Below are 14,484 nucleotides of genomic sequence, written 5' to 3' on the forward strand. Positions count from 1 at the left end.
CTCCAGGTAAGAATACTGGAGTGGGTTGCCATTTCCTTCTCCATGGCACATAGTCAGTTCAGTCGCTCAGTTGTGTCCTACTCTTTGCGACCCCGTGAACCGCAGCACACCAGGCCTCCTTGTCCATCACCAACTCCTGGAGTCCACCCAAACCCATGTCCATTGAGTTGGTGATGCCATCCAACCATCTTATCCTCTGTCGTTCCCTTCTCCTCCTGCCCTCAATCTTTCCCAGCATCAGGGTCTTTTCAAATGAGTCAGCTCTCTGTATCAGGTGGCTTAAGTATTGGAGTTTCAGCTTCAGCATCAGTCCTTCCAATGAACACCCGGGACTGATCTCCTTTAGGATGGACTTGCAGTCCAAGGGACTCTCAAGAGTCTTCTCCAACACCACACTTCAAAAGCATCAATTCTTCGGCACTCAGCTTTCTTTATAGTCCAACTCTCACATCCATACATGACCACTGGAAAAACCGTAGCCTTGACTAGACGGACCTTTGTTGACAAAGTAACGTCTCTGCTTTTGAATATGCTGTCTAGGTTGGTCATAACTTTCCTTCCGAGGAGAAAGCATCTTTTAATTTCATGGCTGCAATCACCATCTGCAGTGATTTTGGAGTCCAGAAAAATAAAAGTCTGCCACTCTTTGAACTGTCTCCCCATCTATTTGCCATGAAGTGAACATAGTGGGCAACTTAAAATATTTGTTGAAATAATACGCAAACTATTTAAAAAAATTATCTAATCTAGTTGGGTCTCAGTCTGTTGATCAGTAAATAACATGATTCTACCCTAGGGTGGCAAAGATCCTTTCCATCTCTCAAATTCTGTAACTCAGAATAGAGTCGTGCACAAACAGTTTCAACGGATGTGTGTGGTCAACAACAGACTAACTGAGGGGTTGGGGGAAGGTATTTTCCCCCGACGTTTGAGAAGGTGGCTGCACACACCCAGAACCCCTCATTTGCATGATCTCATGCCTGCAGCCAGCCCCCTCCAGTATTCTTGTCTGGGAAATTCTGTGGACAGAGGAGCCTAGTGGGCTGTGGTCCACGGGGTCACAAAAGAGTCTGACATGACTTACTGACTAAACAACAATAACGCCTGCAGCAGCCAGTTTTCTTCAATCCCTTCCCTACCCCATCCTCTTTCTGCTTAGCTCTTAGGCCTTGAGTTTTCAGGTTTTGTTCCATTTGAAGCACTTACCCAAGACTAGGCCTTCCCACGCATGCGCCTCTTCCCTTCCCTCCAGCAGGCTGCCAAAAGTGCTTATGCAATTCTAGACTGTTGTAGTCTCCTCTTAGAGCATTTTGCTCCTGGTAGCTGTGCATCTCCAGCCTAGTGGGTCTTCTGGATGATCTTTGATTGTCATGTAGATTTTACGATGGAACAAACTCCTAAGAGAGAGCTGAGGATGTCTAAGGACTGGGCTGTTATTTGAAGTGCAGGACAAATAGGCCACCAAGTCTATGTAGGAGACCCATTAGTGATACTGCCCTGTTAAGTATAGCCTGAGGGGCTGTCACCCTTTGGAGCTTCCGGGGAGAAAAAAATGTCAACTTTGTTAGTTTTGATTCTCTTTCCTGCCTATCATTTTTATTTAAAACACTTGAAAAAAAATCTTAATTTTGTTAATTATTTTCTTCTAGGGGGTTTTGGTCTGTTTTCTTCAGATAAAGTGGGATGTAAGTGAAAAAAAATTTTTTTCCTTCTCATTAAGTTTTGATGAATTCACTGAGATAATTTGGATAGATACTTGTTATTAATAAAATACTTCGATATAGGCTGGAGCTTAAAAATAGGAATGATCTCGTTAAAGTGAATTCTTATTCAGCCTTGTTAGTGACTGTCTAGAATAGAATCCACAGTTTCAAGGGCTCTTTCTCTTTTCATATAATTTAGCTTGCAAAATGGGCGAATTGCAAGGAAAGACCTTTGGTTCAGACACTTTGACCTTCTCTCTCTCACTAACCCTATTTTTTGCATCTTAATTGGTTTGAATTTACCTTAGAAGCAGTCAGACTTGTCACATAAACTCATAAAGGTTTATTTAGAATTTTCAGTGGGTTGTCAAAAAAACACAATAAGGAGAGTTATTTGAGGGAAATTGACACTGAGAGAATGGAAGAGGGGAGATAAAGAGTGGAGGGAAAAGATTAGAAAGGGCTGTGATGGAGAGAGGCAGCCTCTTTATTCCAAGCTATGAGGAGTGGGAGTGGCAATAGAAAGTAGGGAAAGGAAGTGGTTTATTTTTCTCATAAATACCATCTGTGAGAGGCATAAAAAGAGAGTGTTTGGTGATTTTGGGGGGAGGGAGTCAAGCGTTAGGGCCAGGCCTGAGAGCAAAGGAACATGAGGAGCTTTGAAGGGGAGGAGGCACATATTAAATGGGTTGTCCCAGGCTCTTTGAATTTCCCTTACTGGTCATCTTGTTCTATGATGCATACTGCTGGAAACTGTCCTTGTGATGCTGCTTACCTAATTAGGAGGAATAAGATCTGGTTTTAGAAAATTGAAAGGACAGGGTAACTTGGAATTCTCACGTATTAAGACTGCGTGTTCCTCGCTGTTTCACCAGATTCAATCTGGCACTGAATCTCTCCAGTGATGCTCGTCTAAATATTTGCTGGATTTTTCAGATGTTGGTTTTCGCTTTGCTTCGTACGTCGATGACTACATGGTGCTGCAGAGGGAGCCTGCAGGGGCAGTGATCTGGGGTTACGGCACACCCAGAGCCACAGTGACGGTGACGCTGTGCAGGGATCAGGAGCCCATCATGAAGAAAGTGACCAGTGTGAAAGGTAAGACAGGTCAGCCTCTGTTCAGCTTTTGTCTTCTTCTGCCACCTGCTGGATGATGTGAAAATGAATGCTAATAGTCCAGCTCAGGTTACCCATCCATCCATCCATCCAAGTTACTTGAGTATTTACCATGTGCACTGAGGATACAAAGGAAAATAAGACCAAGTCAAAGTCCCTGTCCTCCAGGATCTCGTGCAGTAATGGGAATAGACACCAAGCCATATAGTGAGTGTGGTCAGTGCTGACGGGAGGTGGATATGGAGTGTCATGGGATGCAGAAGAGAAACACCTCAGGTTGGATGGTAAGGGAAGGTTTCCACTGGAAGTGACATTTGAACTGAATCATGTGTAAAGGAGAGGTCGCTGTACGGGGAGGGTTAAGAACCTAAGCCCTGGGATTCACCGTTCCCATTCAGATCCTGTTTCTTAATGGCTATATGCCCTTGGACATTTTATTTAACATCTCTGCGTCACAATTTCTTTATTTTAAAACAGTGATAAAAATAATATTTAGGCTTATTTTGAAGATTAAATGAATTAACACATATCAAGTACCTCGAACAGTGCCTGGTGCGTAATAAGTACTGAATAAGTGTTAGCTGTTGTTATTTCTGGGCTTCCCACTGGCTCAGTGGTAAAGAATCTGCCTGCCACTGCCGGAGATGCAGGTTCAATCCCTGGGTCAAGAAGATCTGCTGGAGAAGGAAATGGCAACCGGCTCCTGTATTCTTGCCTAGGAAATCCCATGGACAGAGGAGCCTGGTGGGCTATAGTCCATGAGGTCACAAAGAATCAGTCATAACTTAGTGACTAAACAACAACAACATTGTTATTGCTGTCATTATTATTATTATGTTATTTAGTCAGTCACTCGGGTATTTACTGAGTCACTACTAGGTGTCAGATACAGGGTTAGGTATTGGTTATCTAGTGATGAGCAAAACAGAAAAGCTTGGAGGCTAGGGGAGGAAACAGAAAAATAATAATCAATTACAGTGAAGCGTGATGCCACAGTGGGGAAGTATAGAGTGCTGTAAGAGTGCTTAGGAGGGATAGTAAACTTAGTCTAACTATCCAGGGTCAAGAAGATTCCCTAGAGAAGGAAATGACAATCCACTCCAGTGTTCTTGCCTGGAGAATCCCATGGGTAGAGGAGCTTGGAAGGCTACAGTCCATGGGGTCGCAAGAGTTGCACGCAACTTAGTGACTACACCACCATGACCCGCAAGGCTTGTTTTGAAAGATGAGCAGGGCAGACCCAACAGAGGGAGCAACCTGGGCAAAGGCATGGAGGTGTGAGTGAGCCCGGGTTGCTGGAGGAGTGACAGGCAGGTTGGTTTGTCTGGATCACTAGGGTGTGTGATGGTGGATGGCAGGAGATAAGGCTGGAAATGGAGGGAGGCTTGTTTGTCATTTCCAGGGAGTATATACACTACTTTGGGTAGATGGCTTTTAAGCAGCAAAAGAACACAACCAGATCTGTATTTTAGAAAGATTACTCTGGCTGCTTTTACTCTTACTCTTACTGGGGAAGAAGAGTTGGAGATGGATGAAACGAGAAGTAGGTGGGACCTGTTAGTAGGCTGTTAGGATATTCAGGCGATAGACAGGGAAGGCCTGACTCCAAGTAGTGGCTGTGAGCATGTTCAACAAGGTGAGAATTAGCAGTTAGCAGACTTCATGAGCAGAGAGGTCATACAGAGGAGTCTCTGCCTAGAAGAGAGAAGGATGTATTAGGTAGTGTGTGGAGGAGCTCGAAGTTCCAGGATGCAGGAAGGCAGGTTCAGGGCTGGGTCAAGTGGAGACCTGGTTGTATTATATCTCAGTTAGAGGTCTCTCTACAGCTATGGGATGTTGAGGTGAGAGTCAGACAGGTGAGGACGCTTCTCTGGGGTGGGTGGTGGTAATGTGGGGGTTGGTGGCTTGATAAGGGACTTGAACATACATGTGACAGCAAAGCTTGTGAAAATTTTATTGGCCCCTGAAAACAAAGACCACCTGATTAGTTTTGTCAGTGTACAGGACCAATCTTCAATCCAGAGTGATGCAAACGCTGGTGCAGACTTTTAATAATTCATTTCCAGGGCCTTCCCTGGTGGCTCTGGTAAAGAATTGCCTGTCGATGCAGGAGACACGGGTTCAATCCCTGAGCAGAGGAGATCCCACATGCGATGGAGCAGCTAAGCCTGCGCATCACCACTGTTGAGCCTGTGCCCTAGAGCCCGTGCTCTGCACCAAGAACAGCCGCCACCATGAGAAGCCCACACACCGCAACTGGAGAGTAGCCCCCATTTGCTGCAACCAGAGAAAGCCCTCACAGCAACGAAGACACAGGACAGCCAAGAATAAAAAAAAGAATGCATTTCTTTCAACAAACATAAAGAAAGTATGTACTAAGTACTAGGCATAGGTGCAAGGTAAGTGCTTCTGGTTCTTGGGTTTTAACAAGACTTTTTAGCAGAAGAAGCTTATTTGGTGAAATTCAGAGAGCTGAAAGGGGAACTTAAGCTGATTGAGAAGTTGTTCTCTGTTAGATATAAATGCTGTTGGTGACTTGCAGGATATACTGAAAATGAAGAATTTGGGAGACTAGTAGTGCTTTCTTTTAGTGTTGTGTCATCTCAGAAATAAGCCGTATGGAGTACAGGTAGTGGTACTCTCAGTAAAATGACGTTGACTTAAAGAGCTAAAGAATTGATGCAGTTTAATTAAGTTTTGGCTTCCCAGGTTCTTCAGTGGTAGTGTAAAGAATCTGCCTGCCAGTACAGGAGATGCAGGAGATGCAGGTTTGATCCCTGGGTCAGGATTATTTTTAATTAATTAAAACAATTTTAAACAATTATTTAAAAATTTTTGACCATGCCCCACAGCATGTGGGATCTTAGTTCCCCAACCAGGGACTGAACCTGCACACCCCCCAACCCCTGCACCCCCAGCATTTGGATGCACAGAGTCTTAACTGCTGGACCCCCAGGGAAGTCCCAAGAATTGATGTAGTTTAAAAATAAGAAATAGGATTTCTTTGGTGCTAATAATTAACATTACCAATTAATACTTAGGAGACAGAGATTGCACACTACTGTAGAAATAGAGCAAGCACATAATATGTAGCTTTTCAGTCTTAAAAATGTTCTTATGCATTATTTTTAGTTTTTTTACCCTTTCATGGCTGTTGCAGGACCGATATTTGGAGTGGCCAGAGACAACGCAGGAGAGTAGGTGGTGACAAGAAGAAATAAAAGCTGATAATTAGGAGATGAGCCCCTCTCCTTCTTTAGTGAACCTGTTCACTTATCTTGAGTTCAATTCTGTGAATGCCAACTGAGGGCTTATTATTTATAATAAGCTAGAAACCCTAGAGATTCAAAGAAGAATGTAAGTAGTGTCCACCCTCCAGGAACCCACTCGCTCATGCCTTCCTTTCCATTCCCATTTGGCAGTTTAGATTCAGCTCAGTTGCATCACTGAAAAGTGATGCATCGTTTGGAGTTTGGATGTATAGCAGCAACTGACAGGAGCCAAGTGATTCATGGACTGTTGATGGGAATTTCACAGGGAAAGAGATTGTTGTTGTTGATGGGGTCAGGAAGGGGCTATTTGGTGGGCTTCCACACTGTCTTGGTAGAAAAAAAAGGTACCATAGTTTATACAGATCCATAAAATAGCTTCAGTGGACAGCTTGCTCTGTCCTGCCCATGAAGCAACATGGATAAAGTGATATTTGGAATAAAAAAGATAGACATGTAGGAAATTTCACTGGGCAGTGAAGGAAATGTGTCTCAAAGGAGACACTGTGGGGCATTTTGAAGGGTTGACTTCTATTTAGATTCTGATGACGACCCTGGGATTTTCAGCCAGACTGCCTCATTTGGCCACTCTGTCCATCTCTGTTAATATTTAACTTATTACCTATAATCCCCTAAGTGCCCACAGCAAAGCAGAATTTAATGGCATAAAGGGTTTTGTCCAGTAGACTGACACTTGAGCTTTGGGAAAGTTGAGACCTGAGGGATGGCTGGGAACATGGTCAGGTTCTGGGCCTGTTTATGTCATCAGGTGACGCATAATGCTTCTTTCAGAGACAAGGCGTAAACTTGGGGCAAGGAGCCTGCATCCTCTCACTTTGACACACGTTGGGGGTGCACCTGCAGGTGATAAAATGAAGGTGTATCTGCTTGAATTTGTCATCATGATTGAGGTAAACATAAAAACTCAAAAAGCCTAAACCTCATAGAAAGTAAAAAATCTGCATTAGTTTTCTGTCACATAGTAAGTTATCGCCAACTTAGGTGATTAAAACAACTTACTTTTACTATCTCTGTCGATCTGAAACTTGGCCGTCATTTAGCTGGGTTCTCAGAGTTTCAGAAGGTTGAAATCAAGGTGCTGGCTGGGCCGAGTTCTCATCTGGGGGCTCGAATAGGGAATGATTAACTTCCAGGTTCCGTTAGGTTGCTGGCAGAGTCCTGTCCTTGTGCCTGTAGAATTCATGGCCCCATCTCTGAAGCTTCACATCTCTGACCTCTAGACCCTACTTAACGGGCTCACCTTCTTTGGGTCAGACCCACCCAGAACAATCTCCCTTTGAGTTAACTTCAAGTCAACTGATGAGGGATTATTCATTATACCTGCAAACCTCCTTCATCCTTTCTAGGTAACATAACATAATCATGAGGATGGCATCTAATCCCCTCTGCCATTTTCTGTTGGTTAGAAGCAAATCATGAATTCTGCCAGCACTTGAGGAACTCTGCAAGGGTGTGACTTATTGGGGGTCATCTTTGGCTGTGTCTGCCATAGCAGGCTATAGATTAAGGAATTTACAGGAATAGTTTTATTGATAGAAAAATATTTAAGCTTTTTATTTTTCATTCATGGTGGCTGTAGAGATGAACTTTATATAGAATAATGCAGGTCTGGAAGGGGCAGTTTGGGCAGTAAGGCCTCCTTTACCTCCAGGTCACTTCCACAAACCAGTGAGCCTGTCTGCAGTTGGTGGGGTGCCAGGGTTCTGTGGGGGAACAGTGACTGGGGGCTTCTTCCTGATCCAGGTTTTTCCTCTTGGAAAGGGAAGAGTTGTTGGATAATTTTCCTTTTTCTCTTCTTGGCTGCTGAGATTTGGCACAATAACCTGAAAAATAATTAACATCTGATGTGAATGGCAAAGAGGAAAAAAGCAAGATGTGCTTTATGACTAATCACGTCTCTAGACTCATTATTTTCTTTCTTTTTTTTTTGCCTTTGATTTGTTGATTCTTCCCATTTTGAGGTGGGGGCTGGTCTGGGGGATGGAGAAAACATGGAGAGAGTTCTTTTCTTATGCCTGTGGCTGGAAAATGAAGAGAAGAGGGACAGTGAGAAATAGACCACCAGATACGCTAGTGGTTGGGCAGGAAAACACAGTCAGTTTGCGTGGCTTTCTTGTCAGTATAACCTGGCACTGGGGTTTGCTCTCTGCCCTTACTTGGTGACGCTCCTGGCACATGGTGGGCACAATGAAGGAAGGACATGTATCTTCCTGGATGAAGAAGAAAGAATGGAGGAAGCAGATGTTTGACTGCAGCAAAAATGAGCATTTACAGAAACCTGGGCCTGGATTGGTAAGAGATATGACAAGACGGCAAGTGATGGGGGCCTAGAGGAAGGACCTGGAACAGCTGTTGCTCAGGAAGCCCATTGGGGTCAGCAAACGCCGGCTGAATAGTGAGCTTCAACTCTTGGTGGTCAGTCACTTAATTTTATCACTTGGACTCAAGCTAATGGACTTGGTGGGTCAATGGTTTCTAAAATCTACAACTGGACTTCACTGGCCTATGGTCAGCTCCACTTAAACAGCCAGTCCTAAATGGATGGGCCAAGGCCGAATCAGTGCTCCTTGTGGACCGTCCCACCCTTGCTTTCAGTCTAGAAACAGTCTTCACGAGGGCTGTTCTCCTTTGTATACACTTTGTTGTTCGGGCACTAAGTCATGTCTGACTCTGTGACCCCACGGACTGCAGCATGCCAGGCTTCCCTGTCCTTCACTATCTCCTAGAGTTTGCTCAAACTTATGTCCATTGAGTCAGTGAGGTCATCCAATCATCTTATCTTCTGTTGCCCGCTTCTCCTCCTGCCTTCAGTATTTCCCAGCATCAGGGTCTTTTCCAGTGACTCAGTTCTTGGCATCAGGTGGCTAAAGAATTGGAGCTTCAGCTTCAGCATCAGTCCTTCCAATGAATATTCAGGGTTAAATTTCCTTTAGGATTGACCGGTTTGATCTCCTTGCAGTCCAAGGGACTCTCAAGAGTCTTCTCCCACCCATGGAAGTAAATCTGCATTGTTTTAAACTGATTGTTTCTGAGTTAGTTTGGCCATTAATAACCTCTCTGTCGTGGAGCTGGTTTCTCCTGCCTTGTGTGGCAGTTAACTTTACTTGACCCTCAGTGTGTCAGAGTTTTTCTTTTATGAAGTGGGAGAGGAAAAGAGCTAGAAACTAAAAGAACTCGGGGACTAGAACAGAAGGAAGTTCTCAAGGTCTTTGAGGAAGTTGAGAGGTTTCCTAGAGGGAGCGGTTCTGGAGAGCAAGGCTCTCGATGCCTGATTCTCTTCAGACGCTTTGGGCTCTAGGGGAAGTGCCTCCTCTGGCTGAGGTAGGGGGGTGGTGCTGTGTTTTGCCCAGCTTCCTCCCCCTTTCCTTCTTTGCCTTTTTATTGCTGGGCAGCAGAGCTTTTCAGAAGCTCTGGGGAAGGTGGTTTTCCACACCAGCCATATTGCTTGGATGGAGACTAAGTGCAAACACCTAATTAATAGTAGTGACTCAGAATAGCATGTACTGTAGTAGAAGGCTCAAAAAATAGCCCTGTCCTAGGTTTTCCAGGGATTGACCGCATTATCACAAATGAGTAACGTTGATGGCAGGAGGACGGAGCTCCGGTAAGAAGCCTGGGAAGACCTTGGCAAGGCTGCCGTTGGGACAGCTGGAGAGTCTGCCTTCTCAGACGAGAGCGCCGTACGGATCACCTCACACCTGTGCGGTGCAATCTGTGCTCGCTGCCCACTGTTTCCCAAACAGTGGTTTTTTGCTTTAGGTGCATTCTGCATTTAATGTGCTGATGTCTGTGGCGATTGGTGGTGTAAAAACAATAGCAGACATTCGGTCCTGGGCTCAGTTGCCCTCTCACGGGTGGGAATAGCGGACTCAGTTGGCTCTGCTTCTAAGAGGAGTGACCTGAGCCCTTTCACTGTTGCCTAAGGGTTTTGGATATTTCTCCCAGGCTCTTAGTAATCTGTTACCATTTCAGCCTTTACCCATCTCCTGCCATGTGTCTGGACTTCTCCCGTTAGCTCTTACTGACTAGGAGGATCTTAGCATGTGGTACAGAGTAGGCACTTGGCTCGTATTTTTGTTTTTTAGTATTTTTATAATTGATATTTTTTCTGGTTGGTACAATAACCTTGGCTTCCCAGGTGGCTCAGATGGTAAAGACTCCTCCTGCCAAGCAGGAGAAGTGGGTTCAAAACCTGGGTCAGGAAGATCCCCTGAGAAGGAATGGCAAGGGAAGGAATGGCGACACATTCCAGTAATCTTGCCTGGAGAATTCCATGGACAGAGGAGCCTGGCGGGTCCATGGGGTCGCAAAAGAGTTGGACATGACTTAGTGGACTCAACAACCACAACGATAACCTTAGGATGCCTCATTTGCCATTCTTGCCATTCCTTCCCTTTGAATTGACATTGATCTGATGGGCACAAATTATCAATCAGTCCATATTCTTCAACATTATGCCAAGAATATTTCTTTTAAAATGACCGTCTCTATTTTATCTATTTTCTCCTTCCACTTCTTCAACTTGGTTTCTTGTGCTTTAGTTCTCCTAGGCATAATTTTGCCACTTGGAAGATATTCTTCTTGAGTTTCTGAGTATGATGTTGGCAGTGGTGGTGGTATGAGTGGGTGAGAGGTGGGAAGGTGGTGGGGGGGTGGTTCCTAGGGAATATGCTATGAATTTCTGAAACAGGGCCTTGGATGGCTTTTCATCTCCTTAATTGAGTCCGAAAACATTAAGACTGGTAAATAACTCTGTGAAAATAATTAATTGGGTAAGTCTAAATATCTTCTTCAAAGAGAGATGAATTTATTTGCCTCCTACTACTTCTTTGCGTCCATTTCTCCACTCACCTGTTTAACTGTAGATAGAAGAGGCCAGAACCACTGGTGTTTTTAATCCCCAAGAGCAACATGGGGAGGAGGTGGGGGTGTTGATGACAAGGATGGTACCATCAAGTAAGTTTCAGATGATGAGTGGTTTTCTCTAACCTGTGCTCACATTTGATTGGATAGTTCCAAGTTAGTTTGGGGCACTGTAAACCTATTAGATTATGATCATGTTGATTTTGACAGTTTGGTGGTATAGTAAGAATTTCCATCTTGCGTTTTTGTATTAAACTCCCTTGCATTTAATATCTGTATTTTTGTCTGTCCTTGCTTAGGATTATAACTGGGTGATTTACTTTTCTTATAAATGCTTCAGTTAAAAGTAAGGAGGGATTGGTACAGATTAAAGAAAGCCACACTACTGCTTTTGTTATTTCTGTTGACATGTCTAAAATTTGGCTGGTCTTCATAGCTTTGGATCCAGTTCATCACAGAAGAGGGGAATTGCCGCAAATAAGTCTGATGCATGACTCTGGGCTTCAGTTTCATTTTAGTGGATTGATTCATTAATTCCTTGGAGCCTTGTTATTATTTCAGCAGACTCTAACACCTGGACAGTGGTACTGGATCCTATGAAGCCTGGTGGACCTTACGAAGTGATGGCACAGCAGACTCTTGGGAGTATAAACTTCACTCTGAGAGTTCATGATGTCTTGTTTGGAGACGTTTGGCTTTGCAGTGGGCAAAGTAACATGAAGATGACAGTTTCACAGGTAATTTGCAAAGTCTCAGTGATAATAACGTTGATGATGAAGAAGAAAAAGAAGGAAGAGGAAAGGGGCGAGGAGGAGCAGGAGGTAGAAGCCAAGATCTGTTCTAAGTGCTTTCTCTGCATGTGCTAATTAATTCAGTTGAACAACTTCATAGGGTGAATACTTACAAGACATTCGTATCTCACAGATGAGGACACTGGCCCAGCTGAGTTTAAGCTCCTGCCTAAGATCACAGCATAATTGTGGAGCCGGGGAGTGAATGTGACCCCAAATCCTGCTTCGCTAGTCATGGCCAGGGTGCTGTCTGTGTATGGGGCACTACTTTCTCACTTTCCTGGGCTAAAGGCAGAAGCTGGACAGTGTCTGATGGTAACGGAGATTTAATAGCAAATCGGGGGCCATGTAGATTACTCTTCTCTTTGAATGGTCTTAGAAGATGAGCTTCTGGAGACAGCCTAGGAGATCAAAACAATTAGATTTTGTTTTGATGCTGAGCAGTTCACACACTCTGTCTCTTGTTGCCATGGAGATTTTAAGAGCTGAGACTGAATGTTGGCTTTGCCTTACTAGTTGTATGGCTTGGAGCAATCACTTGGTGTTTATGAAACTTTGTTTTTAAAACATGCTTTTAAAAACTGTGGCTAAAATGAATGTAACATAATGTTTATTATTTTAACTGTTGGTAAGTGTACAGTTCAGCAGCATTAAATATATTCACAATGCTTTGTGTACCCAGTCACCACTATCTATCCCCAGAACTTTATCATCATCTCTAACGTTTACTCCATACCCATTAAACAATAAATCCCGCTTTCTCCTTCTTCCTGCCACTGGTAACTCTATCTTGCTCTCTGTCTATGCATTTGCCTCTTCTCGGTACCTCCTAGAAGTGGAATCATACAATAGTTGTTCTTCTGTGTCTGACTTATCTTTCTAAGGATCATGCTTTCAAGGTCCATGCATGTAGCTTGTATCAAACTTTTGTCCCTTTTTATGGCTGAATTGTATTCCATTGTATAGGCCACATTTTGTTTATCCATTCACCTGTGGATGAACACCTGGGTTTCCACGTTTTGGCTATTGTGAGCAATGCTCATAGCAATATTAAATCAATGCTGTGAACATTGATTTACAGATAATCTGTTTCAGTTCCTGCTTTCAGTTCTTTTGGATATATGCCTATGATTGGAATTGCTTGGTTAGTTCTATATTTAATTTTTGAGGACCCATCAAACCATTTTCCACAATGGCTATACCATTTTACATTCCTACTAGCAATACAGAAAGGTTCTAATTTCACTGCATCCTCACTGACAGGTGTTAGGTTTCATTTTCTGATTATAGCCGCATTAGTAGGTGAGAAGTGGTATCCTAATGTGGTTTTGATTTGCATTTCTCTGACAACTAGTGCCTGCCAAGACTGAAGGAAACACATAATTTAGTATTGAAGATTGTGTTAGTTTTTGAAAGAAAGCATTGTAATACATTTAAATTGTGTTTTTATGTAAACCATGACTTTATTGAATTAGACTTTAATTAGGTCATAGTACTAATTTGATCAGAATATTAATTAGGTCAGAGTATTAAAGTAACCATCATTTTTATTGAGTGAATTATAATCATAGAGGCTAGACCTAGAAACGGAGAAGGCAATGGCACCCCACTCCAGTACTCTTGCCTGGAAAATCCCATGGACGGAGGAGCCTGGTAGGCTGCAGTCCATGGAGTCACTAGGAGTCAGACATGACTGAGCGACTTCACTCTGACTTTTCACTTTCCTGCATTGGAGAAGGAAATGGCAACCCACTCCAGTGTTCTTGCCTGGAGAATCCCAGGGACGAGGGAGCCTGGTGGGCTGCCATCTATGGGGTCGCACAGAGTCAGACACGACTGAAGCAACTTAGCAGCAGCAACAACTAGTGATGTTGCATATTACTTCATGTACTTATTAGCCATTTGTATGTCTTATTTGAAAAAATGTTTATTTAGGCCTTTTGTCCATTTTTGAATTGGGTTGCTTTTATTGTTAAATTGTAGGAATTTTTTTATATCTTCGAGGTATTAATCGCTTGTCAGATGCATGATTTATAACTATTTTGTCTCATTCTCTACTTTGTCAGTTTCATTTTCTGAGGGTGTCCTTTGATACATAGAAGTTCTCAATTTTTATGAAGTTCAGTTTATCTGTGTTTTCTTTTGTTGTTGTCTATACTTTTGGTATCATCTTCTTGATACTGTTGCCAAGTCCAGTGACATGAAGATTTTTCCAGTGTTTCTTCTGAGAATATTTTAGTTTTAACTCTTAAGTTTAGGTCTTTGAGTCTTTTTGATCGCTTTTTTATATGTAGTGTAAGATGAGGGTCTAATTTCATTCTTTTGCAAGTGGATATCCAGTTCTTCCAGCACCAATTGTTGAAAAGATGGTTCTTCCTCTATTGAATGGTCTTGGCACTTTTTTTCAGAAATTCATTGGCTGTATATATGAGGATTTATTTCTTGGCTTTTTTAGTCTATTCCATTGGTCTATATATCTCTCCTTATGGCAGTACCATACTGGTTGAATTACTGTAGCTTTGTAGTAAGTTTCAAAGTTGGGACATGTAAGTCTCCTCCAAGAATTTCTTTTGTTAGTGTCAATTTTTCTCTGTTTTAGTCATGGCCTTGTAGATTAATTTTTCTTAAATTTTGAAAACTAGCATTTTTTTTCTCCCAGAGGCTTCACTGGGGTCTGTTTATGCCTGATAGAAGGTCAGGAGGAAGAGCACTACAAGGGCT

General features: G+C 43.1%; 1 protein-coding gene and 1 long non-coding RNA gene across 5 annotated transcripts in view; both read left to right on the forward strand.

The window, feature by feature from the left end:
• SIAE (sialic acid acetylesterase) overlaps window positions 1-14,484 on the forward strand; it is a 37,717-nt gene that overhangs the window by 2,209 nt on the left and 21,024 nt on the right. For 2 of the 4 annotated variants that reach the window (XM_055581276.1, XM_055581279.1), the window contains exons 2-3: window positions 2,640-2,810; window positions 11,537-11,709. In XM_055581276.1, the coding sequence (XP_055437251.1) occupies window positions 2,640-2,810; window positions 11,537-11,709 (344 nt within the window). Of the gene's footprint in view, window positions 1-2,639; window positions 2,811-11,533; window positions 11,710-14,484 lie in introns of all 4 variants that reach the window. The other 2 variants (XM_055581277.1, XM_055581278.1) reach the window with 2 other exon arrangements.
• On the forward strand, window positions 4,399-7,707 carry LOC129652554 (uncharacterized). Its single transcript, XR_008714581.1, has 3 exons — window positions 4,399-4,455; window positions 4,930-5,218; window positions 5,980-7,707. It is a non-coding gene; the product is annotated as an uncharacterized LOC129652554 (long non-coding RNA).

Source organism: Bubalus kerabau, chromosome 5 (genome assembly GCF_029407905.1).
Source record: "Bubalus kerabau isolate K-KA32 ecotype Philippines breed swamp buffalo chromosome 5, PCC_UOA_SB_1v2, whole genome shotgun sequence".
Taxonomy (NCBI): domain Eukaryota; kingdom Metazoa; phylum Chordata; class Mammalia; order Artiodactyla; family Bovidae; genus Bubalus; species Bubalus kerabau.